Below are 26,802 nucleotides of genomic sequence, written 5' to 3' on the forward strand. Positions count from 1 at the left end.
ATCAAAGTCTTTTAAAAGTGCTCTAACAGACATATCAGCCTTTCCATTCAGTTGAGACAGCAGGAGAACTTTTCAAACGCATGTCACTTCACAAATTGCTATGACGTTATAATTCTGTCTTTTTAGAAAAAAGACGACCAGGTGCAGGTGATTGGTAACCTGAAGAACATCTCGATGGCTTCAAGCAAGCTGCTGCTGGCAGCCAAGAGTCTGTCTGTGGACCCTGCAGCAGCAAATGCCAAGAACCTGCTAGCTGCTGCTGCAAGGTAACACAAATAGCCACATAAACACAAACATACACATTATTTTTTTGTTATTCCTTTATCCAAAATGTCCATAGATTATATGTAGATTACTCCATGTATTATATAAAAACAAGCTACAACTGTAAATGGAATATTTAAACAATGTTTTATATTATATTATTTGTAATATTTTAATCCATTTCTATGTTTAAACAGTAGTTTTACACCACTAGGCAGTGAACAACTTATTCACCATATCGAGCTATGGTAATATTATTTATCAAAGAAAGTGTGAATTGTTATGATATTGATGTTGTCAGCAAAATGCGTCCAGTCATCGACTGAAGATGAAAGTTATAACTTTATAAAAGGCTTGGTTCTGATTGCAGCTGCCAGCCTCAAAATGTTCAAAAAGACTTGTTAAAGTTCTAATAAGAATTTCAAACATTTGCTGACAAACTGCATAATCTTGCACACACAAACACATGCATACAGATTCTTGATGGATGCACAGGCCTCGTTATTAACACACACACACACACACACACACACACACACACACACACCTCCAGTAAAAGTGCTCACACATGTCCAAGTCTGCATATTCACCAACTCTTCTCACCTTCAATGACTAGGGTGTGATTTATTTATTTTTCTGTTCATGTGTTTGTTTCAGGGCAGTGACTGACAGCATTAACCAGCTGATCACGCTGTGTACGCAGCAGGCTCCTGGCCAGAAGGAATGTGACAACGCCCTGAGAGAGTTGGAGGTAAATACAACTTTACAAGCTTGTGATTAAACAATCAGCAATCACATCAACAGAGGACTGAGGGGAGTTTTAATCTAGGTTTATTTACCTATGGTCTATCTGAGTAATACCCAAATAAATTTCTAATTCACTCAATAGCCAGGGAGGATTTTGTGGGGGAAAAAAAAAAGAAAATGTCGAATACGATCTAAGACTCAAACTCCTTGCTCATCTCCCAGGCTGTCAGAGGGATGCTGGACAATCCCAACGAGCCGGTCAGTGACCTCTCCTACTTCGACTGCATAGAGAGCGTTATGGAGAACTCCAAGGTAGGCCTGCAAATCACACAGCCTATTGATCAAACAGCCGAGCTCTCTGCACACACACAGAGAGCTTAGCATCCGTTGCATTCCTCGCTTTCTTCTCTGTTCTGCTGACCTGCTCCTCTGTTCGGTCCAGGTCCTGGGAGAGTCTATGGCAGGTATTTCTCAGAACTGCAAGACTGGAGATGTGCCGGCATTTGGAGACTGTGTCGGATCAGCTTCTAAAGCTCTGTGTGGCCTCACTGAAGCTGCGGGACAGGTACAGAATGTTGAGAAACAACTTTCACAGTACATGAACTATCAAATCATAATACCTTTTGTTGGTTGTGTGAATGCTGATTATTTTTCCCCCTCAGGCCTCCTACCTGGTGGGTGTGTCTGATCCTAACAGTCAGGCAGGGCACCAGGGATTGGTGGATCCCATCCAGTTTGCCAAAGCCAACCAGGCGATCCAGATGGCCTGTCAGAATCTTGTCGATCCAGACAGCAGTCCCTCACAGGTACATGCTCTTACAATGTTTTCATCATAGCAAGCATCCAAAAACCTGTCAGTCTCATCTACAATATAACAGGTTTAGGTGTTGGCAGTATCATCAGATGAGTTTCTTAGCTTTTCTGCAGAGATGTTCCAGAGTATGATTCATTATCAGGTCAGGAGTGTTGTATGGATGAATGGTAAAACCTTAAGAATTTTATATAGCTATGATTATTGGCTGTTTTATTGCCCAGCAAAAAATCAGATTTCTCATCATGTTGGTTTTATATGGAAATAAGCTTGAATCCTTCTCTCATGCTGCTACATCTTTTGACATGTTGCACATTTAAATCAGCTGTACTTCTTGTGTTACATGGAAGAGTTCAAAAAGAAAATAATCCATAACAACAGAACAGAATTAAAATGTCTTCAAACAATTAAAGCTGACAAAGCAATGTTTTTATAGCACCCGAATTTGTGTAGTCTGAAAGGTCTGAAAGTACAATATTCAACTTGTTATCACCTTTGTTTTCTTCAACATTATTTGCTAAAGGCCAACACTTTTTTGCCTAATTATAGTGTTTATGGATGGCAATTTTGCTTAAACAAAAAGGATGTTACTCTTTAACAAAAAAGTCTGTCGTTATTAGGATCCTTTCCATAATGTTGTCAGGCCCTTTAAATAATAATCTTAACTTGTCAGTGATGAAAACAAGCACTTTCAAGGGAAGTAAATTGACAGTGCACAAATGCCGTGAGTGTTTATATTGCAGCCTGGTTTGCCCAGCTGCAGCCTTCTCGCCCCAAAACTGTTACAATTTCAAGAACTGTTGTCTGCATCAGTCACTCAGAGACAAAACCAAGGGGAAAATTGGGTCAGGTTACAAAAAAACAGAAGTTACTCTTTAACAGGAGGTGCATGCTAAAAGAGTAAATTTCTTTATACGTGGAAATGTCTTTGGCACAAACGCTGGACTTAACATGGCTGTGTTACATCTTGTTGTGTGTAATGTGGCAGGTGCTCTCTGCAGCCACCATAGTCGCTAAGCACACCTCGGCACTGTGCAACGCCTGCCGTCTGGCTTCCTCCAAGACAACCAACCCAGTTGCCAAGAGGCACTTTGTCCAGTCTGCCAAAGAGGTCGCCAACAGCACTGCCAACTTGGTCAAAACCATCAAGGTAGGATTTCTTTCCCTGTCTTGCCTAAAGGTTGGCTCTGTACCCTAATTGGGTCGTCATAGTATAGATTTGGACGTAGTTTTGATTTTGATGAATTCTGAAACCTGAATGATTCATATCAGCTCATATTTGTTCCCACAAATAATTTCTGTTAAATGTCAGGGATTTGTTTAACTCTTGACTTTTGGGTTAGATATTTAATCAGATTTTTGTCATGAACCTTCATATTCCATCTCTTTTACTCTCTAGGCTTTAGATGGTGATTTCTCAGATGAGAACAGAAACAAGTGTCGAGTTGCCACCGCTCCACTTATTGAGGCTGTGGAAAACCTGACAACATTTGCGTCCAACCCAGAGTTTGCCAGCATGCCAGCTCAAATCAGCAACGAGGTATGGCCACTTTAACATTAATTTTGGCTGTATACACTGGAAAAAAAACCCAAATACTGTACCAAAAAAAAATAAAGAATAAAAAAACACAATAATTTCTACAGTCTTACTGATGTTCATTTTATTTTTATATAGGGCTCTGCGGCACAGGAGCCCATCCTCCAATCAGCACGCTCCATGCTTGACAGCTCCACCTACCTGTTGAAGACTGCACGCTCATTGGTTATCAACCCCAAAGACCCACCCACCTGGTCTGTTCTGGCTGGTCACTCTCGCACTGTGTCCGACTCCATCAAGAGTCTCATCACAGCCATCCGGTTAGTGAGCGAAAATGTATTTACATCTGATAAATGAGCGCCAAAGAAAGAAATTTGTGACAAAAATACAGTATCTAAAGGAATAGGTTAACATTTCGGGAAATTGCATTTATGAGAAAATATATACCACTGTTTTGTTAGTATGGTCAATATATCCTAGCATTAAGACTGGAAAGGGAAAGGGAAAACAGCTCGCATGACTGTCAAAGGCGACAAAATCCTCCTACCTGCATTTTGAAATCTCATGAACTAGTATGCTGTTATATTTTGTTTATTTAACCTTTCACTGGTAGTTACGTAAGAGCAGTGACTGAAGAGATGGTGATTTTGTTGAGTACTCTTGTTTTTGTGACTGTGGGAAATTACCAAAATATAATTTTCATGACTCCATCTTTAAACCACTGTACTCTATTTCCTTGAAAGTGAAGTGAAGTTATTTCTGGAGACACAAAGGGGATTATGGGAGGTGTAAATTATAATTAAGTTTTGATTAATTTCAGTGTTCATATATTGCTCTATAAATGTCTCTGAGACTAATGCAGTGTCCTTGAGACAGGATGCCCAAATACTGTGCCATGGCGTGACAAATGCTTGTTCTTTTACCTCCACAGCTTAAATTTTTAATCTCCTCTTTCATAGCTTTTGTACCTGACCTTGATCAGAACAAAACTGATGCCCATGAGGAACTAATTCCCGGTGTCAAACGCACTGAATTTTAAGGTCCCTGCTCGGCTCAGAACATCTGCACGTTGGCATTCACACACAGCCAGCATAGCATCTTGAATTCTGATGTCGATGTCCTTATCACAGTCTTCCCTTTTAGACTGCAAATTAAGTACTAGAGCTGGTTTAATAGCATTCAGTGACACACTGTGCCAAATAACACAAATAGGAACGCACTCCATCCCACAATAGCTGTCCTCATAACTCTGTTAGTGTCATTAAACACACAGATGAGGTTTTATTTTAGTTTCACTTTCAGTGTGCTGCCATGCATGGAAATGGATGTTTAACTTAACTTATTCAGCCCATGTGGCCGGTGCCCCAGACGACTCAGAGGCTTCAAAGCTAATTTGGCTGCCCAGCTTGATCTCCCTGTGTAGTGACGAGACCCTACAGGCCACATTTCAGTTGTGTGACCTGAGCAGCAATGAGATGAGGGAGCCAGCAGAGAAGATGTTACAGAGACATCCCGGAACCTGTCTGTGTTTTAATAAGTGTTATGTTAACATTTGCACTTTTGTCTTCCATTGTATCTCTATTCCTTTCTTTGTTGCCCTCTCTTTCCATTTTTTCCCCTATATATAATCTTTTTATTTATGTTCTCATTTCTATTTCCAACCATTTTATTGCTTTTCCTGTTCCTGTTTTATTCTCAGGGACAAGGCCCCAGGCCAGCGGGAGTGCGACTCGTCAATTGATAACATCAACAAATGTATCCGGGACATTGAGCAGGCCTCTCTGGCAGCAGTCAGCCAGAACTTACCCAGCAGGGACGACATCTCACTGGAGGTAAGCAACCACCAGAAAAAAAATCTTGACATTTTCCACAGACAACTGCCAGTATCCTTTTCTGTTTCCATTTGTCTCTATTTGTAAGTCCTTGTCTGGTTGTTTATCTTGTCACTTGTTTTATTTTTTTTCCTCTTTCAGTTTTACAGTTTTTGATTTTTCTTTTTCTAGTCCTTGTGTTGCTTTTTGTGTCTCTCTGTTAAATTATGGATCTATTATTGGTGGTTTTAATTAGATTTCTGTCCATTCTAGGTCACACATGTCTCATTAGAAAGATATTAGGGATTTGATTTTCATTAAAAACAAAAACTATCTGCAGTGAAAACAAGTACTTTTATTGGTGCTTCTAGCAGCAGACGTGCAGTACAGTATAGATCCCACTGTATCTGTATGCCCCTATACCTGAGAATGGTATACTTTGACGCAGAGCAGTATTTGGCACTTGCACCAGTTTTGTTGCATTATGAAGAGTTCTAGCTCACATATTTGAAGCTAGAGCAGTTTGGGGCAAATCTTTTCCTGTTTAGTTCCCTTCCTGGTGCTTTTTAGCAGATGACTAATTTGAATGTACCTCTGTCTCACATGAAAAAAGCAAGATAAAGACTAATTTCTTTTTATTTCCTCTCTTCAGGCGCTGCAAGAGCAGCTGACGTCCACTGTGCAGGAAATTGGCCATTTAATTGACCCTGTTTCCACTGCTGCCAGGGGCGAAGCTTCCCAACTAGGACATAAGGTATATAGGGCAGGGACTTAATTACTTTACTTAAATACTGTTGCTGTGGAGCAGCACATTCATCCTTTTTTTTGGGCAGCAGTATCACACATTTTGACATGTTAGTATTGGGTCGTCTGGACAAATTAGGATTGTGATAATTGTTACAGTAAGGTCTCTACCAATATCTTACCAGTATTATATATTATTATATGTATATATGTATATGTATTTTTTATATAGTAGGCAATGCTGTTTCTTAAATCAGTTGATATCTCTAAAAGTTCTATTCTCTCCAAAATTAATCAGTGATGGTGTTCATTAACTTACTGTTATTTTTCTTGCCCATTGAAAATGCGGCATTTGCTGTAATTGAGGAACTGTGGTGTTCTCACAGACCTCATTAAAAACTCTCACCCTTTGCCTCAGGTAACTCAGTTGGCTCGTTACTTTGAACCGCTGATCAAGGCCTCTGTGGGCGTGGCATCCAAGCTGATGGACCACCAGCAACAGATGACTTTCCTGGACCAAACTAAGACCCTGGCTGAGTCTGCCCTGCAGATGCTCTACGCTGCTAAGGAGGGTGGAGGAAACCCAAAGGTAGGGCTATTTTGCTTACTGCTCCACCCCAAGGAGAGTTATTTGGGCATTCTTATTTTATGTTGTGTATTTATTTATTTATTTAACTGTTTTATTTCAGGTTTATTGCCAAGTAGGTTTTTGCTTAGAAGGGATTCAGTGGTGGAATGTAACTAAGTACATTTACTCAAGCTGTGTACTAATATACAGATTTCACTTTATAGTTTTTTCTACTACATATCAGAGGGAAATGTATATCTTGAGCCACAGTAAAATTAAAAAATAAGATTTTTGCTCACAAAGAGATAAGGAATTAAAATGTTTTGTTAAAGGTTTAACTACCCAACAGTTTATAACAGTACAGCAACATTTTGATGAGCATTTTAGTGATTTTTCATGCAAAAAACAAACTAACAAAATCAAACAAACATATGATTCCAGCTTCACAAATGTGAGGATTTGCTGCATCATTTTTAAATAATTAATACCTGTAATTTTTTAGTACTTATGTTAAGGTTTGGTATCTTGGTTGGACAAAATAAACATTTTGAAGGAGTTACTTTGACTGCAGTAATTGTGATGGAATTTCTCACTATTTTCACTGTTTTTACAAGGAATCAATTAATCGATTAATGGACAAAATGTCTAGCTGAATAATCCATAAAGAAAATAGAAAGTAGTTAGTTCAACATGAGCTGATACAACAGTAAAATCCTGCTTTTAAATTAATGCATAAGTAATAATCATCTAATGACATAATTTATAAAAGTACTACACTTACAGTGGGCATTTTTTTGTATTAATTCCATTTACTTTTAGTGAATTTTCCTGATTCTACTTGCATACTATACTGAATTGACATTTTCAGACTGCAAGACTTTAACGTGTAACAGAGTATTTTTACAGTGTAGTATTAGAACTTTTACCTAGAAAAGGATCTGTATACTTCTTCCTCCACTGAAGGAATTTGCCTTGGTGTTATGGTGCATAACAATAATACTACTAATATATTATATTTAATTGTGTCATGGTTTCACACTTCATAGGCATCCCATACCCATGATGCCATAGCGGAGGCAGCCCAGCTCATGAAGGAGGCGGTTGATGACATCATGGTAACGCTGAATGAGGCTGCCAGTGAAGTGGGAATGGTGGGAGGAATGGTGGAGTCCATCGCTGAGGCCATGGCCAAGGTGAGAGCTGCTGGGCCGGTGTGTCTCACAGGATGTTGGATGCTCAGCTTCAGGGCAAACACTGGTGCTTATAACGCACTGGGACATGGCTGTCACTTTATCCTGGATACCAGGTTTGTGACTGGGTAAATCAACTCACACTGCGTGGTTCTTAAAAAAATTTAAATGGATACTTTGCAAATTTTCAAAGAGTTCTGTATTATAACAATGCAGGTAGCTTGTATAAATGAACCATGTCTTACCAGCGCCAAGATCTCTCTGTTTGTTTGCCAGCAAAAATCTGCAGAATTGATCTAGGTCTGTTACTCAAACAGAGATTGTATTTACTCATTTTTGAATGGCCACCGCCACCATGAACACAAAGAGTATAGAAGCGGATCAAGAGAGAAAGCTGCCCCCCCTCTGTCTCTCAAACTCTGACCAAACTCTGATCAAAACGTCTCTATTACTGCATTTTCTATTTCTTGCCTAAAAATGTTTTCAGAAACATGTTTTGGTGCCACCGGTGTCAATAGCAGGAGCGTTTATCGGTCAGTTGTGGCATGGTGCATTCTGGCAGTTGTCGGTTTCAAATCTTGATCAAAAGCTAATGCTGAAACCCTTTTCCTCTGGCTTCTCTGGTCATGATGAATGAATTTCAAGTAGTCTTTGCATTACATTTTTTGTTAAAATACCATCTTCTCAGCAGAAAAATACTTTTTTTAAGCTAGCTACAGGCAGTCATCTCCTCCATAAACCCACCTTGTGGCATCTGGCTGAGCAGAAAATCTCCGACATGCTTTTCTGGTTTTCCTTTCCAACTTCTTGCTACGCAGACTGCTGAAATGAAGTGAGGACAATGTTTTGTTTGCCTGCAACTACACACCACATTATCATTTCAGCATAATCTTATTGAGTTGGCAAAATTGCATAGCGGAAAATATCTTGCTTTGGCACAGGACATGATGGAAAGAGCCAAAAAATACTGTCGAGAAAACAAGTGTGACAAATGTGGTGTAAGTTGATAGTGAGTACAGAGGAACTGATTTTATAGATTTCCTTTTTTCTCCTTTTTTTTAAACTCATGATTTCCTGTTCCTGCGTGTAACGTCTTGATTATAACCTCAGTGTTTTCTAGGCACCATAAAAAAGTCACTGATTAGCATGTGAATAAAAAACACGAGCCATGGAAGCGGAGGGAAATTGACTGTCAACACAGCCAGTGTTAGGCCTTTAGACCATCTCTCCAATTAACAGTCAAACTATTGGCAAACACAGAAGGTGTGAAGCAAGAAAAAAAACTTTTTATCTCAAGTACAGACAGAATAGCATCAACTAATTAAAATCCTCATCACCTCTCTCAGTGAGACTTATCACAGGGTTGAAAAAGTGCCTCAGGTGTGGGTCACCAGAGGGAACAGCATCTCTGCATCACCTTTCTGTGGCACGCCATGAATAATTAATGAAAGTGGTTCATTTTGGATCTCTGTGTGTATTTTGTCAACGTGTCAGTCAGTGCGTGCATGTCAGTAGGTGATTAAAAGGAGATAATCCGTCAACACAACGGTCATTCTCTGCAGAGGTGATTTAGAGGGTTTTCTGCTGAACTTTTAGTCACTTACTCAAGACCGCACAGTCTCAGGTGTTATCTCACTCAGTGGGTTAACCCTTTGAAACCTGGAGCCTCTTCCCATGTTTTTGAAATAAATCAAGCCAATGTTTTACTAAGGGTTCAAAGCATTAAGCGAACATCATGTACTTGCGATATTGTAGACTGATTTCAGCGCCAGCATGCTCTTCCCCATATGGCGTCATCTCTTGTCTCCTCAGCTTTGCCCTGACGCTGACTGCTGAGAAATGCTGGAAACAAAATGTATGCACTGCAAGCTGGTGATCAAATGTTTTTATAGTTGATGCTATTTTAAAGCTGTAATTACAGAGTGGATTTGATGGATAATTTATAATGAGTGTTTATTGTTCATGCCGAGTGTTTATTTGAATGTAAAATTACATTAATGTTGGTTTGCAGATGAACTGATGCCTGTGCACCTGGCAGAATTATTCTAATTGAGGGTTAGATTAGACTGAATATGACGCTGTAATTTCAGAGCTGAATGATGGATTGCCTTCATGTTTTGAGATATTTTTACCTTTTGTAAAGGACAAACCAATAATTCGTTAGATAAAAATTTAACTCTGTGTGTGTGTGTGTGTGTGTGTGTGTGTGTGTGTGTGTGTGTGTGTGTGTGTGTCTTTTCTTAGTTGGATGAAGGTACACCGCCTGAACCTGACGGCTCATTTGTGGATTATCAGACCAGTATGGTGAAACACTCAAAGGCTATTGCTGTCACTGCTCAGGAAATGGTAAGCTTTCAAAATAATTGTTTCAGTGTGATATTTTGGAAATATGGCCATGACTTGTGAATATGTTATTGTTGATTAGATGGAAAAACTTCTAAAACGCAATGTTTTATTTTTTAGAATAGTCAAAGAAATCAAAATAAATCTTTCCTATGTGAAGTAGAACAAAGAGGTGGATGGTGTCACGGCTGTTGGCTGAAATTGTGTTCATTACCACCTCTTTGTCGAAGATTTCTTAACTGCTAATTTTGTGTATTTTGTACTGTGTTTTTTGTTTGATAAAGAACACATTTAGCACATTCTTATAGTATAGGCAGCTGCTGTGTGTTCAGTTTATTGAAAGTGAAGGTGTGTCAGTTTGGACAGACAGTCTGTGTGTGTTTATACCTCAGATGACCAAATCAGTGACATGTCCAGAAGAGCTGGGAGGCCTGGCCTCTCATGTCACGGCGGACTACAGCCAGCTGGCCGTTCAGGGCCGACTGGCTGCTCACACAGCTGAGCCAGAAGAGGTGAGGATGGCCTGGGTGTCACCCAAACACAAATTGTCTTTCTCGTTAAACAGCTCTGCAATGTCAGTGTGTCGGATTTGTCATTTTAACTCTTATAGCTGCATGCTTATTAAATAAAATGGTTTGTGAACGATTAGCACACAGCGAATATGTCACGGTTGCGCTGAGACACATTTTTTTCTGTAACTGTTTATATTACGGTCTTTGATTTTTATCTTAATTATTTCTTACAAACTGGATTTCTCTTTTTTTAAAAAAATTATTATTGCTCAGTGAATTTCTATCGTGCTGTGTGTGCCGTTATCCAGATCGGTTTCCAGATCAAGACTCGAGTGCAGGAGCTCGGACATGGCTGCATCTTCCTTGTGCAAAAGGCGGGGGCTCTGCAGATCACGCCCTCTGACGGTTTCACCAAACGAGAGCTCATTGAATGTGCCCGTGCAGTCACAGAGAAGGTATCGTCTTGTTCATTAAAACATTTGGGTTTCAATTTTGTTGTCTTTTATTTTTAAGAAATGTACCTAGCTGTTTCATTTAATGTCTAATTAATTTATTTGTACCCTATATTGAGTTTTTGATCTTCTATCTTTTCTTAATTATGTTAATACCAAATCACTAAGGGAGGTTTTCCTGCTCGACATGAAAAAGATAGTAGCATAGTAATCTTGCACGTCAAAAAATGTGTAATGCAGGTGCTGGGCCGCAAGAGTAACAGTAAAAAAACATCAAAAAAAGTCAGCACACTGTAGCTCCCTTATGTGCACTTTATTGACAAATCCACAAGTGACGTTTCAAGCTCATGCTCTTCTTTACACTTAGTTTGGTGTAACATTGCACCATCTTTAAATAGCAGGGTGGGATCACAAAATAGTCTTGTGGTATTACAGGTGTAAAAAAAAGCAAAGTTCCTTCAAATACATCACACAATATATACAGTATGTACAAATACATAAAACAGTGTATATCCAGAAAAACACAAGTACAAAAAATAAATACTTGACAGTTATAGTTATACAGGCTGACTGTTTAATTTGTAGTCCATGGCAAAATACATAACTCTGCGGACTGTTTTAATACTTCGTGGTTAAGTATTGCACCAATCATATCCAGGCAGTCTAGCAACTTCGTACAGATGTGGCCTGTGCATACAAACATTTCTCTGAAGGTACTACTAGTGTGGAATCTCCTGAAATTTGCTGCATGAATACTACTCTCAAACTAAGACCATTTTTTTATCATAAAGCAAGGGTTTATATTTTTTTTGTTCATGACAAGAAAGCAACAGAGTTGTTTGTGTAAAATGTTATACTTGTTCTGTTTCAATCTCCTAACCCATCATTTCTTTTATGTTAGAATTCAAGTCATTTTTTTCCTTTAGTAGCAGGAGTCCGGAAACATCAGTTAATCAATTTCTACTGCCACTCAGGCATCTGCGAGGAAAACAAATGGAGTCGAAACCAGTGTGACACGTACTCATTTCACCGAGTGAGTGATGTGGTGCAGTGTGCATTGCTCTGCTCTGACATGCTGTTTTGCTGTCACAGCAAATTTTAAATCCTCTAGCGACTGGTGGTTCGGGCCTCTCAGTTGAATGCATTATTTATCACATTCCAAGGAGATGCATACAATGCAAAATGGAAGTGTTCATCTATAGCAGCGTGGTTTTTATTTTTCGCCCAGTTTTGACCAGTGAAGATGTGTTTACCTCCACGTGAGCTGACTAAAACATAATAATACTTCTTTACAGTAAGAAACTAATTCAGAAATTGAAAAGCAGCCTGATTGAAATATTATATCTAACAGTTAAGGTATGTCAAATGCACTCTCTGTCTTAGGTCAAGATACCCGTACATCCCCACCTGTTTGATTATAGGGTGTGATGTCTGTGTGTGTCCTCAGGTGTCCTTGGTGCTCTCGGCTCTGCAGGCAGGCAACAAAGGCACTCAGGCTTGCATCACGGCAGCCAGCGCAGTGTCTGGCATCATCGCCGATCTGGACACCACCATCATGTTCGCCTCTGCCGGCACGCTCAATGCAGAAAATGATGAGTCCTTCGCTGACCACAGGTTAGAGCTGGAAATGTTGCCCGATTGTGTTTGCATGTAAATACAATTGTTTGGATCATCACTCAGTCTACAAGTACAAAATGTGACTGGAGTCTAAGACTTGCCCTGTTGATATCTTTCATCTGAAACTGACACAATGACATATTAGCTGGTGAACGGAGGGCATGAAGACTCCGGAGTTAGAAACTACAAATTACCCCAAGGGTTTGAGAGATAGAGGAAGTGTCACATCTCTTACCCTTCTTGCTGTTAGACTAAAGACACCACTCAGAGGCAGGATTCCTGTGGTGCCAAATACAAAAGTATGAAATAATTCTGGTTTCCTTCTACGATATCCCACATTATTGTGCAAATGTTTAGTAAAATTGTCCATAATCTCTTGTCTGACTTGTGATAAATTGAGTTTTGATTAATAAAGTTCAAAGAGTTGCATATCTAATGACCCAAGACAGGGCCTGATGCATTACATGCAGCTACGACCAAACGTTATTAACCTAGATCCTTACAGATAATAGTTAGTGAAATTTTACTGTACCTCACTGAAGAACCATGAAAGCAGAAATATAGAGAAGCCCTGCAGGGGAAGGATGAAAGGGAATAGAATCACTTTTTATCTCAGATTATGTCACGCAGCTCGCTTAAAAATCAAGACCAAAGTTGGCACCAGTTTCCTTCAATTTCTCTTGTCAATTTTAGAGGAATAACAGACTTGACTCATGACACAATCTTACCGCTACAGCTTTGATGTACAAATGTCTTTGATATGACAATAGATGTGCACCACTGCGCATCATTTTCATGACTGTGATTCACACATTTATATTATTTCTTCCGATCAGGGCTTCATTCATCAAAGAATATCTTTTGTCTTCTTCTCTTCCTTCCTTCATTTCTGCCTCCTCATCTTCTCTTTCAGGGAAAACATTTTGAAGACAGCTAAAGCTTTGGTGGAGGACACAAAGATGCTGGTGTCCGGCGCGGCTTCCGGTCAGGACAAGCTGGCTCAGGCCGCCCAGTCTTCTGCCAAAACCATTACCCAGCTCACAGATGTGGTCAAACTGGGAGCTGCCAGTATTGGCTCTGATGATCCGGAGACGCAGGTTAGTCAGTCTTGTCTTGTTTTTCTTCCCTCAGCTTTCTGTTTGTCCTTTACTCACCGTGCCTGTTATCAGAGATATGGAAGACTGAGTTGTGAATGGCAATTTTCTCTCTTTCCCGGGCTGCGTTGTAATAAATTGGTGCCTATCTGTGTGTCCTTTCACTAGGTGGTTCTGATAAATGCTGTCAAGGATGTAGCCAAGGCACTGGCTGAGCTCATTAGTGCCACCAAGTGTGCCTCTGGCAAGGCAGCAGATGATCCATCCATGTACCAGCTGAAGAGCGCTGCCAAGGTGAGGGGCATCAGGGAGTCTACAAGTCCTGAAACTATGTCATCTAATTTGAGGGCCTCCAGTGGGCTGGAAAACTGTTAAATATGGTGTGTGTGTCATTCTCAGATTTAGAAAGCTGAAAGCATAATCAGCTATACTAATTTGTTTTCTGATAGGCTGTTATTTTCTTTTTCCCCACTGATAATAAAAGTCTTATTTTCTCCTGCACCTGATATGAAAAAGGTCTATTAAAAAAATTTCACATTCTGTATGTATGCATAGCAGACATCCTCCTCTTCCTCGGGCAGCGCCATTAATCAGCTAAAGCACCCACCCCCTGTCATTTTGAAACCTGTCCACATCAGTAAAACTGTACACTGTGTCTCAGTAATGTAAATAGCTAAGAAATTGATGTTCCGGGTAACAGGAAACTGGGATATTTTTGTCCAATATAAACCATCTGAATCCTTCTTGGCTTCAGCACATACAGTATGTAGTGTAAATTTTCAAAGCTGCATAATCCACCAATGACACACTGCTGAGTGTTCATTATCACCTCGAGCTGTGAAGTTTATAAAAAAAAAAGAAAAAAAATGTCAGTTTCACAGTCTGTGGCAGCTCAGTGTGTCATGGAGTCATGGAGAGATAACAACATGCCTCACATGCATTTTAGGACCTTAGATGAATAAAGATTCTTGTCAGTCTTTTGTAAGATTTTAGCTTCAAGTCTTGAGAGTGTTTTTTTTGCATGAGTGCTGTGCGCCCCCTATCTATGAGTTTGATGTTATGCACTCTCATATTCCTGTGTGCAATGCTCCAACCACAGAGGAAAACATTAGGGGCTTATGATCAAGCATGGAAGGGCAAGATTTGCTAAATATGTTAACAATGTAAGACATTTTTAGCGGGAGCCACTGTCTTATTGTGTTGCAGTTTAAACCATGACTGGATTTGGCAATATACAGTTGTTATTGCCCAAGTCTTCCTTTTTTTATTCTCTCATTTTTATGGCCTTAGTATTACAGATATTAACTGCCATTTTTTCCATTCTATTAAACTTAATTTAACTAGACTTACCAGGTCATCTACTCTGATACGCAGAATTTAGTGGCACTGGTGATGACCTATAAACATGCTCCAGTGCTCCATCCTCATTGCTGTGAAATGTCAATGTGAATGAACATCTTTGCTTTCATAGACTCAGGGTGTTTGGGGTTGGACATAGGGTAATCATGTTATTTTATCATGCTGTGATAGAGTGTATATCAGGGTACAAAATCTCAGGGTGGTTTGGTCATTTCTCAGTCAAGTTAAAATCACAAATAAACAGACTTTTCCACACAGCAGTGAAAGTGATGTGGGGGGTTACAGGTAGATGCTGCAGGGTTCCTAAATTTAGGAGGAGATACCTAAATAGGTATAAAAAGTCTTTCATCCCTTTTTTAGTGAATCTCCTAAATTCAGGACATAATAAGGTTTTTCCACCTATCAGAATGCACTTAATGTAAATTATCTTATTTTATTTTTACTATTTGTGTTTGGGGATTTTTCCTGTCAGGTGATGGTGACCAACGTGACGTCCCTGCTGAAGACAGTAAAAGCCGTAGAGGACGAGGCCACTCGTGGCACCAGAGCGCTGGAGGCCACAATTGAGTGCATCAAACAGGAATTGGCGGTGAGAACAGGCAGAGGGCATGTGCATGGATAGATGCTGGATATCAGCAAAGAAGTGACACTAGTTTTACAAGGATTACATATGAGTTATTGACGCTTAATGATGTCTTAAACCCTTATCGCACAGGTTAGGTATTACCTGTAGACCTCTAGTAATACACAGCTACACAGCAGGGAGAACCATTCACATATAGAGCACACTCACATCTGTCAGAGGAGCATCAGACTGGTTTTGTCAATTACTTTACCTAGATGGGATCCGGTTAATTAAAATAAGGACACCTAATAAGGTCTAATCCAGTCTTCTTATTGTTTTTTTTAGGCTGTCATGGCACATTCTTCACAGATGATCCAGCTTTTAGGGGACAAGTCAGAGTTTGCTTATCTCCTGTTAATGTGCCACATGTAACAGAGACATGGGGGGGTGATTTCTAAATTACAGGGCATACTCTGCTGATACTAGTCCGATGAGTATAGGGCTTGATTCAAGAGCAATATTTTGGCTTTTCGTCTAAAACTGATCTGATCATGAAAATGTGAAGGGGTAGACACAGCAAAGTGATGCGTTTTTGTTCTTCTGGAGCTATGCTTTTACCAGTCTCAAATGATTCCCACACACTTTGTCATCCCCAGGTGTTTCAATCCAGGGATGCTCCCAACAAGACAACCACACCTGAGGAGTTCATTCGCATGACTAAGGGCATCACCATGGCAACTGCTAAAGCAGTAGCTGCAGGGAACTCTGCACGGCAGGAGGACATCATCCATACAGCCAACCTCAGTCGCAAAGCTATCTCAGACATGCTCACCACCTGCAAGGTTCTTTTATCACCGTACCAGTAGATAAAAACATACATGTGTGATGTCTTAATGTGGTTACCTGATGTTTAACATCCCTGTTAAATGTGGAGCGTACATGTTCCTGTTTTTTTTAGCAAGCAGCCTACCATCCAGAGGTCGGTGAGGAGGTGAAGAACAGAGCACTCATGTTTGGATCAGAGTGTACAACTGGATACATCGAATTACTGGAACAAGTGCTAATGGTAGGTTGAACATTGTGTCGGTATTGTCAGTGAGAGAGTAAGAGGCTTTTATGTTGTGCTTTGTAAGCATTCGTGAGTAAGACAGTTTGAGACATACTATATATTATGTGGTCATAATGGCTTATTGATTGGTTTTGATCATTAAATTGTTATTCTCCCCTTTCATTTCTCTTTACGTTTCTTTCAATTATAGAACAAATTTGACGGTACACTTTGTATGAATGTTATCAGATATGTTGCACATATTTTTTTTATCTGATATTTTTGACTTCTCTTTGAAACAGTATGATGCTCTCATTGAAATTAAATCATAATTTAACCCAAGATGCCTTTTATTTTAAGGTGTTCCTATTACATAAACTGGAAACATACTAGATTTTCCATCCGGATCATTTTATATTCATTTCTCTGCTGTTCAGCCTAACTCATTTGGTATCTTGAGGAATTTTGGGACATTAAGGTAGCCGTTGGTAAAGTGTTTTGGTTTGAAAAAATGCTTGGCCACAAAGAGTTTTTAAGATTAGAGTCAACTGTGGATCTAGTAGAGTTTTGGGGGCTAATAAAAATGCAATATGATTAATTCAGTGGAAACCACTTCCTCAGACTGAGACGACTGTTGTCTCAGAATAGTGTGTCATTTATGTGTTTGTTTTTGTGTGTGTAGGTCCTGCAGAAGCCCACTGCAGATCAGAAGCAGCAGCTGGCAGTTTGCTCCAAACGAGTAGCAGGAGCTGTCACAGAGCTCATCCAGACCGCTGAGGCCATGAAAGGTAATGGCTCACACACACTTCACACACTGACTCCTTTCACAGTGTTTTACCTGATGGAATCAAATCTACTCTGAACAAAAATATGAAGGCAACACTTTTGTTATGCTCCAAAAAGACTTATTTCTCTCAGATTTTGGTCACAAATTTGTTATAAACTCATGTCAGTTAGCACTTCTTATTTTTCAAGATGATCCATCCACCTGAGAGGTGTGGCATATCAAGATACTGATTAAGCAGCATTATTACTTCCACAGATGTGCCTTGCGATGGTCACAGTTAAAGGCCACTCTAAAATATACAGTTTGATCACACACAGTGCTGCAGGTGTCACAAGTTTTGACTTTTATCAAGTTTTGTTTTCCTGTAAACTGTCTCCAAAGTTATTACCGAAAATGTGTCAGTACATCCAACCTTCCCAACCTTACAACTACCGACCACTTATAACCACAGGAGTCCAGGACCTCCACATCCAGCATCTTACCTACAAGATCATCTGAAACCAGCCACCCAAACAGATGATGTAACAGCTGGTTTTAACAACCAAAGAATTTTTGTAGAAAGCATTTAAGGGGGGGCTCATCTGCATGCTCTGCGTTATCTTCAGGGTCTTGACTTGACAGCAGTTCATTATTGTAATTAACTTGAGTGGGCAGCTGCTCAGAAGTGCTCAGTAAAACAGATTTTAACAGATTTGTAATTAAATTTGAGAGAAATAAGGCTTTTGTTTATTCAGATTTTGTGTGCAAGTCTTAGATTTTTTTAATTTAAATTTAAGAAAAATGTGAACAAAAACAAAAGTATTGGGTTCATATTTTTTTCAGTGTACATCAATAACTTTTATTTCTTCACTAATGAAACTTCAAACAAAAACACTCATTATTATAATCCCCCAGTAGGAGGCTACCACATCTTTAATAAGCTTTATTTCCCAAAATAAGAGCTAAACCTTTCTTTTAAACAAACCTTTAGTAATACCCCTGTCCTCTTTCTCTTGCTACAGATGGAGGTAAGTTAGCATTGTTTTCTGACCTGTGACTTATTCCACCAGTTGTGAGCTGTTTGACACCTTCTCTCCTCAGCACTAACATTGATTCATTTTGAAATCCAGCTGCTGTCAGGCTTCTCAAGTACATTGAGTCAGTTTCATCCATTGCGCTTCGTTTCATGTGCTGTCTTATTTTGAATAAATCACTCCATCTTCATTGCAGTGAATGGCAGTTTGTGATCTTCATCAGCTATGCATGGGATGCAGTGAAATGTGGCACTCTTTATTTTCTGTGTGATCACAGTGATGTTGTTGTTGTTGTTGTGTGGCATGATCTTTTGACAGACCAGTTTGTGAAGTATTTTTTGAAATCCTAGTTCAAATCTTAATTGCGTGTTTGCATGCACATCTCAGGTTCAGAGTGGGTGGATCCCGAAGATCCGACAGTGATTGCAGAAAATGAGCTGCTCGGAGCAGCAGCATCTATTGAAGCGGCAGCTAAGAAGCTGGAGCAGCTCAAACCCCGAGCCAAACCCAAGGTGGGTGACCACATGGCTGATAACTATCTGCGTATTTGTCAGTGTTTGGAGACGGGACAGTACACAACAACATCAAAAATACAAATTTTCCCCCTACCTGTAGTGCTATGTACCAGTGTAGATTGTTTTGGTCTAAATGACCAAGTACTGGAGATATCGGCCACAGAGATGTCTGCCTTCTCTCCAGTATAATGAAACTAAATGCTTCTCGACTTGTGGTGCTCAAAGCACCAAAAAATACATTTGAAAAGCTCAACAGTAGTGTCTCTTTCAAAAAATCACAACACGGTTACTCAAGATAACCCACAGACTTTGTTATAAGCATTCTCATGTAGGAACTATTTTCTTTTTACCAAATTACACCCACCAACCATGTCACCATGCAGAGTGAACCATGCATCTACTCATGGACAAGAGGCTTGTGCTTGTGACAATGCAACATATAGCACCACAAGCGGAGTTCCATCTAGTTGCATTACAGGTAAAGAAGACAGACATCTCTACGTTAGACACCTCCACAGCTCACACAAAAACAATATGGATTGATAAAAAAGTACTACAGATAAGAGCTGAAAATAAAGTGTATTTGATTTAAGGGTGAACTAGGCTAGGACTCTGTGTTAGAGGCTTTCCTAACTACAGAAGAAAAATGTTTGTTATGAAAGAGTATATAACATGAGATTATGACTCCTAAAACACAAGCTCTCATTACAATGGTTAATAAAAATATATAGATGGTAGGCCCCAGTGAAATAATTAGATTCAGATTCAGACAACTTGATTTATCCCAAAATTAATCCGATCCTTTAGTGAAAGTACCGACACCACAGTGTAGAAACTCTATTACAAGATAAAGTCCTACACTCAGCATTTCACATCAATACAGATGTAGTACAGAAGTCTAAATGTATCATTTGCAAAATATACTTGAAGTATAAAAAATTTAAAAAAAAAAAAAAAAAAAAGATTTTGCAAGATGGCTTCCTTTATGTGATATTTTATTAGTGCTTTATCAGGGAGTTATTGTTAATACAAATTCATGTAAAAATATATTACAAGTAAAATTCCAGCTTTCAGAAATTAACTTGAGGAAATTAGATAAATAAACAGGGTTCTCAGGGTTCATGGAAAACATGGAAAAGTCATGGAATTTCACAATCTTATTTTCCAGGCCTGGAAAAGTAATGGAATTAGTCAAAATTCATTGAAAATTTTGGAAAAATCATATAATTTTGTTGTATGTAATGAAATTGTTACAGTAAACTATGTAAACTACTATGGATTATCTTCAAAGTAATGTAACATATGATGTTTTGTAGGTTTCATTATTTACTCCCTGGTTTTGTCGCTCCTGTACTGTATGCCAGCCAGCTGAACTAATGTTTAAATAGATTGTAAATCTGGTGTGTTTAAAAAAAAATGCCAGGCAAGTAGGGCAAGAAAAAAATCTTTATTATAGGCCCTTGAAAAGTTTATCCTTGAAATTTTGTCCATGAAAATGTGACAAACCCTGAATATAATGTATAAATTTGATGATTTTTCCTTTGTTAGAATGCTTTGAAGCATGACTTGATCAGTGTTCTGTGCTTGTTGGTAAACATCTATGTTGTTTTTTGTGGTTTTTATATTCAGTTTTTGGTGTTAATGTTAAGAATGCGTTTTCACAGTAACAAAATGAAACATTTTTGACATTCACAGAAAGGGTGCTCTGTGTCTTGTGCCGTCTCCTCCCTGTTTACATTTTCCCATCAAATTTTCTTTGACCTCGATTTAAGAATAAGACATCACCAGAATCTCTTAATTTGAGCTTCCCGTAACAATCGCTCACCTTTTAACCCATTATGATTCCTTCTTCCATACAAAACATCTATCATGTGTCCCCCTCCACCTCCAGTCATCCGTCCATCTGTGGTAGTACTAGCTAAAGCCTGTCCCAGTATATGTCCTCTGGCTCCCAGTTAAACCCTCCCCTCCTTCCCTTCCTGCCCCCACCACCGGAGGCCTTCTCTGCAGGGCTCTGTCTGATATGTTTGATATATTAGGTTGTTATTCAGTCCCAACTATATATCAAACATATTCCTACAGTGTCCCGCTCTGTCTACAGACTTGTGGTATGAATGTGTTTGTGTGTGAAAGTGTGTGTGTGTGTGTGTGTGTGTGTGTGTGTGTGTGTGTGTGTGCGTGTGTGTGTAAACAGGCAGAATTAGGTATGACTGAATGTGTAATACTGACAGATAATCTTCGTGCAGAGTCTTGTGTCGTCTTCAGTTGCATCTGGCTCCTTATCGGCTTAGTTATAAAGATTTTTTGTATCTGACTGTTTGGAAGTTATCTTTTATTTCTTTTAGTCACCAAATGTGTCAGTATATCATAGATTAAATGCAGCTTTTTATATCCCAAAGTAAAATCACTCTCAGTGACAACAAATTGAGTTGACCAGTCACATCTCAGAGCAATCAGTGATGATTTGATGTGGATTTTCACTTTAAATCCTAGTAAAATTAACAAACTTTAGCCTTCTGAGGGATCCTGTCTGACTGATTGGTCTCCTTCCCCCTCAGCAAGCAGATGAGACACTGAACTTCGAGGAGCAGATCCTGGAGGCAGCCAAGTCCATTGCAGCAGCCACAAGCGCTTTGGTCAAATCAGCCTCAGCTGCTCAGAGAGAGCTAGTGGCTCAGGGCAAAGTGGGCCTCATCCCTGCCAATGCTGTGGATGACGGACAGTGGTCCCAGGGGCTCATCTCTGCTGTAAGTGTGTAGTCAAAGTTCATTTTTCTTAGCTTATAATTTTAGCCACAATTTTACCAACAAAAGTTTTCTTTCTGCCCTTTTCTTCTCCAGGCACGTATGGTTGCAGCAGCGACCAGCAACCTGTGCGAGGCAGCCAACGCCTCGGTGCAAGGTCACGCAAGCGAGGAGAAGCTCATCTCTTCAGCCAAACAGGTGGCAGCCTCCACTGCCCAGCTGCTGGTGGCCTGTAAGGTGAAGGCTGACCAGGACTCTGAGGCCATGAGGAGACTACAGGTACAGTACAGACACACTCCAGACAAGATACCACCGTCCAGTTCAGCTGCTTTAATAAAGAAGTGTCACGATGTGGAGCAGGTTCAGTGTTCTTGTTCATAGTCTTTCTCATTATATGCTGCTATAAGCTATTCTCAACTGACCTCCTCTTATAGATTGCTGGCAACGCAGTAAAGAAGGCATCAGACAACTTGGTGCGTGCCGCTCAGAAGGCAGCATTTGACAAAGCGGATGAAGACAACGTGGTGGTCAAGACGAAGTTTGTGGGTGGAATAGCACAGGTAAGAACACTGTGCAGCATCAGCCCATGTAATGAAGTACATTTACTTAGGTACTGTACTTAAGTACAGTTTTTGACTATCTGTACTTTGCTAGAGTAGTACTTTTGTAAAATTATTACGTTGAATCCACTACATTTGAAAGACAAATATTGTACTTTTGACTCCACTACATTTCTATAAAGACTTCAGTTACAAGTTAAATTTGCTGTGGAGTCAGCAGATGATTTTTTTTTCTTTTCTAAAATGAGAAGGGTCATAAACTGTGATCATGCAGTTCTGCACATGGTTTGTTTGTCGAAGTGGTGTCCCCGTACATCTACCTAGTACATGCACTACCCAGATTGAGCCGCTGGTCTGTAGAGACAGGTAGAGAGGAGAGGTCATCAGCAGGCAGCTGTATTTAGTTATGTGTTGTTAATCATGGCTTCAGCAGCAGATGGAGCTGAAGACTCCCCACTGGATCACACATGGTCATACCTCAGATTTGATTATGAGATGAAAAATGATTTGTATCTTTTTAAATGTTTGCTCTTTTTACCACACAGAAACTTCATCATGGCCCACAAGAATTTGGTATCTATTTTCAACAAGCTTTTTATTCTACAGATTCTACACGAACGTCAGTGAATTCAAAGTGTTGTTTTACAGTCATTAGGATCTGCACATGCATTGTGACAGTATACAACAGTGCTTCGAGATTAAAAAAAAAAACTTTGATTGCTTAAGTTTTTTTTGTAAGAAAGTATCACATTAATTTAACTCAAGTAATAATCTGACTCAGCAACTTTCATATATATTTGAGTACCATTTGACCAAGAGTATCTATACGTTGACTAAAGTAAGCGAGTTGTGTACTTCGTCCACCACTGGTTAGTGCTGATGTATTATCAGGTGTATTGTAATCTTTATTTAGATTTATTAGCACCAGATTGCACATAGTTAAACAACATACTATCTGAAATATTGTCTGTCCTCAAATATATGCTCAAACAGTTTCTCACATTCTTGAATTGCCTTTGCCACGCTGTCACACTTATTTGTGCACTGACATTTAGCAGCATTGATTGAATTCCTCTGAAAAAGTATATCAACTTTTGAAACACCTGCGGCTCCTAGATTAATTTGTTTCTCCTCTTGTCTCTTCATGTTCTCAGAAAATACATTATCCAGTACTCCATACTGCATCTGTAACTTTAGAAATGTGGGAATTAAAGCTTAGTAAACTGCATGCATGCATACACAAACACACTCACTGAGAGATGGCAAGCAGACTTTAATGTGTTAATATTTACCATAAATCAAATATTGTCACTTAAGCGTACATTCTGTATTTTCCAACCTAGTCCATATTTTCCCATATTTTGTGTCTAAATGACTAACGGGCAGAACAAATTTTGAAATTGATCCAGCACTGAGTGAGAGTGCTGCAGACAGCAGCAGCGAAACAGGCTGCAGTGTAATCACTTGGGGCACGTTCACAGAATGCACAGAAGTGCTTGTTTTTGCCACTGGCATGTTCAGACTACATGAACTAAGACAGTTTTTAAAATTAAGATTTGAATATAAAAATAAAATTTTAAATGTTAAATGCTTTTGATTATTATTATTATTTTGTCTGTTTAGATCATTGCAGCCCAGGAGGAGATGCTGAGAAAGGAGAGAGAGCTGGAAGAAGCCAGAAAGAAACTGGCTCAGATCAGGCAGCAGCAGTACAAGTTCCTGCCCACCGAACTACGAGAGGACGACAACTAAATCTTCAAGCTTACTGTCACTGCTGCATACGTCCGAAGGTTTATGTTGCAAGTTTGTGTCCTTTTAATGGCACACTTGAACAGGTATGTGGCCTAAAGCGACTTCAGAAATGTTGTGACTGATTTAACAAACCAGTAATGCCCAAGTCTGCAGTGAGTCCACATCACATGGAAAAATCTCAAAGTCAACTACTTGCAAGTTTGAAATACTACTGTATGGAACTGACTACTTTCTGGAAACAACATAAAGATTGCGGCAGTTCGACTGAAGAACTGCGTTTTGTCCTCATGTATAGCATTAAAACTACTTTGAATGATCCAATCTGATCCAGAATGTGACACGCTCGGGACAAACAGCACAGCTCACATGCTTTGTTTGCCCATAAGCTACAGTTTGTTTGTTTTTTGTTGTTGTTTTGCAGATTGCAGCTCTAGTTCATAAACTTCTAAGATGAAGGAATGATTGTATTGCCAGTCATGTGATATAGCCGTTCAACTGCAGCGCCACTCAGAGAGCAAAAGGATTTCAGCACAGCACTCTGATTTTGTGTGAATGTTGACCTTTATGCTCCAATTTGGCACCTTACTGTCTGTTTAAATCCTGTAATGTGTCTTGACTTAAATTCAGTGGACATTAAGACTAAGGAAGGATGGTGCAAAATAGTGTTTCATACTGTAAATTTCATTTACAGACATATTGTTTTGGGGGAATTTCTTTAAAGTAGACAGTGATATAAGCATCTTTACTCTCTTTCTTGTCATTTTTTTAGAGGATATTGATGGCCTCTAATGTCTTTTTAAAGTGCAAAAATTCTACATGTTCATCTATGCTCTTGTGTCATTGCGTACAGCTGCTCAGACTCAAGTACAATGTTTTACATTACCATGTGAACACGGGACGACATACTACCATAGAAGGAATATTAACTACTCCCAAGTATTTTTAGCAGAGAGGGGTCACAAGTGGTCTCACCTGTGTATAGAGTGTTTCCCCAATCCTTCAAACATCTTTTTTATTCCTCATCTTTTCAGGTAATCAGACTTACTTTCACTATAAACAGAATTTGATCGTGATGCAATAACATGAAAGGTGCTTTAGGGGGCAGTATAGGTTTCCCTTACACCATGCAAACTTATAGTAATAATACAGGAGGTGATATTGTATAACTGTGTGCTCATTTTGCTTTTAAGTAAAGGTATATGTGGTTAGAGTAACTGGGCAGGTTGATTGGCTACATGCAAATTAAAAACACATGTAAATACCTCAGACGTCTTGAATCAACTAAATGCCTTGCAGTGCTGCGTCTGTGCTTTGTCTGATGGTTACGGCTCCCTAGGCTCGTTCCTTTATGATTTTCTGTCCCACCATTACTGATGATTTTTCCAGCAATACTAAATCACTGCCAGGGATTTATTTTGAGTCCTTTCATTTCAGATTCTGTAAATTCAGAGAGAAGCAAAATTCTAAATCTGCAAATAACTTGGCAATAAGCGAGATGTAATTAATAAAAGCTTTTTCAGAATTGATCTTAAAATAAGAAGTCAAAATGAAATGACTGCAATACTAATCACTGCAGTTCATCGCTTTTTATTTTGGTCCATCAGTCTCTGGATTTATGTGTACTCTGTGCAACTTTACTGAATATACCACTTGCTGCAATAGAAGAAGCCCTTTTGTTTACCGAGTTTGATTGTAGTGTGTTTGCTTCCCTTATCTTACTTGAGGAGCTGTGTTTCAATATTAAACTACAGTATATAGTAAGATTAGGTCCTGCTGTGAAAATGCATGGCTTTGTGCTTCAGATGCATCTCTTTGTTTATACAGCGACAGAGTTAAACTTGTAATGATGCACTGAGTGATCCTGACCTCCAGACAGTATAGCAAATGGATAAAGACGGTCACTTTCAGATTTTTTTTTAACAGTTGGGTTTGAATGCAGGTGTTTTCTCACATTGTATTTTGTGTGTGAGCGTGAGAGGGAGGGAGGGGTCCACTACTCATCAGTCAAGTCTGTAGTGTTATTATTAGTGCCTTAGTCCGTAGCCCATACATTGTCTGGTCTGCTTGAGTGACAGCTTCACCTCATCAGTCAGTAGAAGGTACTGGACGAGCAATTGTTTGGGAATGTAGGTTCATGTCCATGGGGAGCTTTCTAACATTAGTTGTCCCACTTGTTAAAGTGCTGTTCCTCTAAGTGCTAAATCATATGCATCCCCTCTATCTCTCTCTTTAACTCTCTCTGCCACATGTAAGGCCTTTTGGGGATGACAGAGGAACTGTTCGCCAGTCAAAAAAATGTGTTGCTGTTTAAAATGTACCATCACTATACAGTATATATAAGTATGTATATTATATATATATGGACACATTTTTGTACTGCATTCCATGGGCATGTACCACAGTGCTTCTAAACTACGACAGACTGGAGATTTTGGTCTGTCAACTGCTTTATTGTACGCTATGAAGTCACTGAAATTTTAAGGATTGGCGTTTTTTTTTTTTTTTCTCCTCGTGCTTTTAAGCCTCTATTAAAAAAATAAATGTGTTGAGAACATTTTGATATATATCTGTCACCATTAAAATGTTGTGACGCATTTCAATAATGTGGAGTAATTGAAGTGGTCTGTATGTTTTTCCCTCCCTCAACTAAAATCAAATTATGAAGTTACTACAATAAAGATAAGCGATAACTTACGATGTAAAAGATATTTATCTGGCCTCGATAAAACTATTTTTTGTATTCACTGAAAATAAAACATTTCAATGTAA

The 26,802-nt window shown here is 39.2% G+C and overlaps 1 protein-coding gene across 2 annotated transcripts in view; it reads left to right on the forward strand.

Annotated features, from left to right (window-relative positions):
- Positions 1-26,802, forward strand: part of tln2a (talin 2a) — a 108,493-nt gene extending 81,691 nt beyond the window's left edge. The window contains exons 32-59 of one of the 2 annotated variants that reach the window (XM_042510228.1): positions 127-266; positions 922-1,015; positions 1,234-1,323; positions 1,454-1,576; positions 1,674-1,817; positions 2,811-2,972; positions 3,222-3,362; positions 3,498-3,679; positions 5,059-5,191; positions 5,823-5,924; positions 6,333-6,503; positions 7,529-7,675; positions 9,917-10,018; positions 10,408-10,527; positions 10,836-10,982; positions 12,427-12,593; positions 13,510-13,693; positions 13,859-13,984; positions 15,522-15,638; positions 16,271-16,456; positions 16,573-16,680; positions 17,345-17,450; positions 18,451-18,456; positions 18,850-18,974; positions 21,536-21,724; positions 21,818-22,000; positions 22,156-22,281; positions 23,905-26,802. In XM_042510228.1, coding sequence (XP_042366162.1) covers positions 127-266; positions 922-1,015; positions 1,234-1,323; positions 1,454-1,576; positions 1,674-1,817; positions 2,811-2,972; positions 3,222-3,362; positions 3,498-3,679; positions 5,059-5,191; positions 5,823-5,924; positions 6,333-6,503; positions 7,529-7,675; positions 9,917-10,018; positions 10,408-10,527; positions 10,836-10,982; positions 12,427-12,593; positions 13,510-13,693; positions 13,859-13,984; positions 15,522-15,638; positions 16,271-16,456; positions 16,573-16,680; positions 17,345-17,450; positions 18,451-18,456; positions 18,850-18,974; positions 21,536-21,724; positions 21,818-22,000; positions 22,156-22,281; positions 23,905-24,033 — 3,750 coding nt within the window. In that variant the 3' untranslated portion in view covers positions 24,034-26,802. The remainder of the gene's footprint in view (positions 1-126; positions 267-921; positions 1,016-1,233; positions 1,324-1,453; positions 1,577-1,673; positions 1,818-2,810; positions 2,973-3,221; positions 3,363-3,497; positions 3,680-5,058; positions 5,192-5,822; positions 5,925-6,332; positions 6,504-7,528; positions 7,676-9,916; positions 10,019-10,407; positions 10,528-10,835; positions 10,983-12,426; positions 12,594-13,509; positions 13,694-13,858; positions 13,985-15,521; positions 15,639-16,270; positions 16,457-16,572; positions 16,681-17,344; positions 17,451-18,450; positions 18,457-18,849; positions 18,975-21,535; positions 21,725-21,817; positions 22,001-22,155; positions 22,282-23,904) is intronic. The other variant, XM_042510314.1, reaches the window with a different exon arrangement.

The sequence above is a fragment of the Plectropomus leopardus genome, chromosome 1 (assembly GCF_008729295.1).
Source record: "Plectropomus leopardus isolate mb chromosome 1, YSFRI_Pleo_2.0, whole genome shotgun sequence".
Taxonomy (NCBI): Eukaryota; Metazoa; Chordata; class Actinopteri; order Perciformes; family Serranidae; genus Plectropomus; species Plectropomus leopardus.